We start from the raw sequence: 4,242 nt of genomic DNA, 5'->3' as shown, positions 1-4,242 counted from the left end.
TTTAGATCTTTATTAGAGATAAAATATCTTTTGAAATTATTTAGATTTTTATATAAAGGTTAATAAAACAAAACAAAACCAATTGAGATTTTGTAATTTTTTTTTAAACTTATGAAATAACTAAAACTTATCAGAATCTTTTCAAATTAATTTAATAATTGTAATCATGATAAATAAATGTTAAATGGTAGTCATGAAAATTTAATGATAAATGGTAAGCATAAAAAATTAATGATAAAAGGTAAAAATTTATTGATATAGTCAATTTTATAAACCAAATAAATTACCATTGTTTTTATAAATGGGAATAGGTTACCATTGTCTCAAAATACTTAGTTTATCTAGAATATAAAAAGTTATATTATAATTTTAATCTCCAATTTTATTTTATTTTATTTACGAAAGTAGTCTTTCTACTTTAAATTAATTTTTTTTTTGGTTATTCTCCTGTTTTTAATAGAAAATTAATGATATTTTTTGGTTTTTTTATTTTTATTTTTTTATATAAAATAGATTAGGTTATATGTTTGATTTTAATCTCCATGTCAAATTTGCATGAGCATATATTACATAGTTTATTATATTTTGACGGAGTGTTGTCATATATTTTATGTTTATAAAATAATTTAAATATGAGCTAATAAGATAGTTTTAGGTTTTTAATTTTACGGTAAGTTGTCATACATTGTAGGTTGTAAAAAAAATGTTCATATGATATAATAAGTTAGAAAGTTTTAAAACTGAAATTTAACGGTAGCTGTCATACATTTTAGGATTGGAAAACTCATTTGGATTCCCGGGTAGATGTTAAAGGTATCTATGAGATATTAGTTGTAGACTGTTCATTTTAATGTCCATCTCTAAATTTTTTTTTATGCTGTTTATATAATTGAAGTTAGAAAATCGGGTGTACGATTTATTATAAGTACAAATGAATGCTTAAAAGTTTGTGTATATTATTAGCATATATTTACAACTATGTGAATATCAACCAATTGAAAAATGAAATTTATACTTTATAAATGATGATCTTATAAACGTGTAATATGAACCCAGACGCACGGGTTTCTTACTAGTTTTTATTAAAATGAGAATCTAGTTTTGTGACCAACTTATTTGATAAGCCTGATGCAATAAATTAAAACCCAAATTCTGAAAAGAAAAGAAATGGTCCTAACTCCTCACTCCTACCCTACAACTATTTTTATTGCCTTAGATCCATATACACTGTGTCTCCCAAATATACCACACCACATACCTGACGAACCACTACCAATCTAGTCTTTTGAAAATGGATTACAGCTATGATGAACTTGATCAAGTTCTTTCCCTTCTTTGCCACAACTTCTCCATAATAAATTACCTTCAATCCACATTAGTACATTCATTGAATACACATTAATTCATCATAGTTTGGAATTGGGGTCCTAAAACTACACCTATCACTTCCTAATTTAGTTCTATTTTTTAGTGACCATTCTATATTTTAGGTCCATTAATTCAGCTTAAAGGAAATGAAAACAAACAAAAAATAAAAATAAAAATAAAAATAAAAATAAAAATAAATAAAATAAGTCTAACTATCATTCAACTTCATTGTCATGTGTCAGAACAAAACACTATACCATGTTACATGTTACATATGTGTGTCTATATATTCATAATCATATGCGTATCTAGTGCTATGTCATGTTCTATACAACAGCATTATCATGGTTCCAAAAACTCATCTCCAATGCATTCTATTTCTTCTTTCATTGTTATACACCACTTGCAGATTAGAAATGGAGTCTGATTTTGACAAGTGGATATCATGGAACCTGAAGAGTCACCAAGGAAAGACCATTCTGGAAAACAAGAGGAGTGGTCTTGATTTGAAGCTACAACAAGCAGAGAGTAACAAAACTATCCTAACTGTTAGCAAAGATGGTGGTGCTGATTTCAACACTATTAATGAGGCTATTAGTAGCATTTCACCACACAATACTAGAAGAGTTGTTGTGTCCATTGCACCTGGTGTTTATAGGTAACTAAGAATGTTACTCCTTAAACTTTTACTAGCATTTATTTAAATTGTGTTGAAAAATATATATATTGTGTAATTAGGGTTTGACGATTATTTGCGTTTAGGGAGAAGGTTGTCATCCCCGAAACATTGCCATTCATAACATTTTTAGGGGATGCAAACAATCGACCGACTATTAGTGGAAATGATACATCATCTGTTACCAGAAGTGATGGGAGTATATTAAAGACGTTTAATAGTGCAACTGTTGCTGTGAATGCGAGCTATTTTATAGCGATCAATATTATATTTGAGGTGATAAAAAAATTAATTAATAGTAAATTATTTATCAAAACGTATATACAATGTAATTTTTTTAAAAGCTTTTCTTATACTATTATATTTCATATTTTTGCTAATATTTAATGATAAGGATATAAGTTGAAAATAAGTATGCTTAAAAATACAGTAAATATTCACAACTTTTTTTGTTAAAACAGAATAATGCTTCATATTTTGAATCAAAAATAGAACAAGCGGTTGCGCTTCGCATTTCTGGAAATAAATCAGCATTTTACAATTGTTCATTTTATGGAGTTCAAGATACTTTATATGATCACAAAGGCCTTCACTATTTCAAAAATTGTTTTATTCAAGGTTCGACTGATTTCATATTCGGCTATGGGAGAACTCTTTACGAGGTAGGTATTTTTCCTCTCTAATTTTTTGCTTTTATAGGCCTGCATTCTCTCAATTGATTATGAATGTTTACTTACTTTTTTTATTCAATCGGCATGCAGAATTGTACTTTAAACTCCGTAACCAAGAACGTGACCTCTATCACAGCTCAAAAGCGTTCAAATTCGTCTCTTGATAGTGGATTTTCCTTCAAAAATTGCAATGTAACAGGTAGTGGACATGTTTATCTTGGAAGGCCATGGGGAGATTATTCAAGAGTTGTATACTCTTACACCTTCATGGACAAGATTGTTCTCCCAAAAGGATGGGAAGATAGTTGGGGTGACCAAAAACGCAACTTGTTAGTACTATAATACAATAATAATAATAATGCACTTGGATTTTGTCTTTAGTTATATGCAAATATAATTAAGAACTTATTATTAAGTTTGTTTGTGTGTAAATGTAGGACGGTATATTATGGAGAGTACAAGTGTAGTGGGCCTGGATCAAACTTGTCTAAAAGAGTTTCATGGACACGGATACTAACAGATGAAGAGGCCCAACCTTTTATTGGAATCCATTTTATTCAAGGGGATACTTGGCTCATTAGCCCTTAATCCAATACTGTTATTTAGATTTTTTGCAATCATAAATAATCCTTGGCGATAGTTTTAAAATTGCCTCAAAAATAAATGACAGTGGAGCTGATTTCATTGAACAACATACACCTCAAAATTCCCTTGCATATATAACATGGAAAATTGCATATATATATTTTACAATACCAACTAGGTAGAATAACTTTTGTCAAAAACAAAAACTAGGAGGACTAATTTTCTTTTTCCCCTACATAAATCACTAAATCACTCAGGTAGATTTTTTTCAAACCCAAAAACTATATATCAAACAAGAAACGATAATTGATACAAAAGAAAAACTATGAACAATAAATCTAATTCAAGTGTCGTAGAGAGTGAGAATCATGCTCAATATTGCTGCTATCTTCTTGTTTAGGAAGGTGTTCAAGTTTGTTTTGAAGAAGATTTTCTGAGCTACAGGACGCGCTTAGCACGGTCAAAGCGCGGGTTTGGTGAAAAACAAGAGGTTCTGGCAGTAAGCTCCGTGCTTAGTCTGGTGGAAGCGCGCTTAGCGCGATTTAGGGTGGTTTGCTTTTCTGATAGGGCGCGCTTAGCACGGGTTATGGTGCTTAGCGCGGTCTGCGATATTTAATTTTTCTATAAATAAAAGATTTCAGATATTTTGTGTTGTTAACCACTTTTGAGAGATAGAAAGAGCAATATACCACTGTAGCATAATATAATCGAAGATTCGGAGCATCAATCATCGAGAAATCATCGTTGATGCTTGATCATCTTCGTCTCTTCCTTCTTGTGCAAGCTACCATGTCAATGGATAGCTAAATCAAATTGGTATCAAGACAAGATGTAATCTTTCTTTCATTTTAAATGTTTCTGTTATGAAAATTGTGTATGAACAAGTTATGAATCAATATAGATGATATAGTTTGATTATTCTTGGATTTCTATGGTTTAAAT

The 4,242-nt window shown here is 29.8% G+C and overlaps 1 protein-coding gene across 1 annotated transcript; it reads left to right on the top strand.

Annotated features, from left to right (window-relative positions):
- The first annotated feature begins 1,624 nt into the window (after positions 1 to 1,624).
- On the top strand, positions 1,625 to 3,421 carry LOC131615284 (probable pectinesterase 53). Its single transcript, XM_058886729.1, has 5 exons — positions 1,625 to 2,026; positions 2,131 to 2,320; positions 2,506 to 2,706; positions 2,806 to 3,044; positions 3,153 to 3,421. Exons 1-5 carry the CDS (start codon positions 1,713 to 1,715, stop codon positions 3,301 to 3,303), a joined length of 1,095 nt encoding a protein of 364 aa, XP_058742712.1. The 5' UTR covers positions 1,625 to 1,712; the 3' UTR covers positions 3,304 to 3,421.
- Positions 3,422 to 4,242: the final 821 nt, after the last annotated feature.

Source organism: Vicia villosa, linkage group LG1, assembly GCF_029867415.1.
Source record: "Vicia villosa cultivar HV-30 ecotype Madison, WI linkage group LG1, Vvil1.0, whole genome shotgun sequence".
Classification (NCBI taxonomy): domain Eukaryota; kingdom Viridiplantae; phylum Streptophyta; class Magnoliopsida; order Fabales; family Fabaceae; genus Vicia; species Vicia villosa.
The sequence above is the reverse complement of the archived record's forward strand: the minus strand, read 5'-3'. Positions and strand labels throughout refer to the sequence as shown.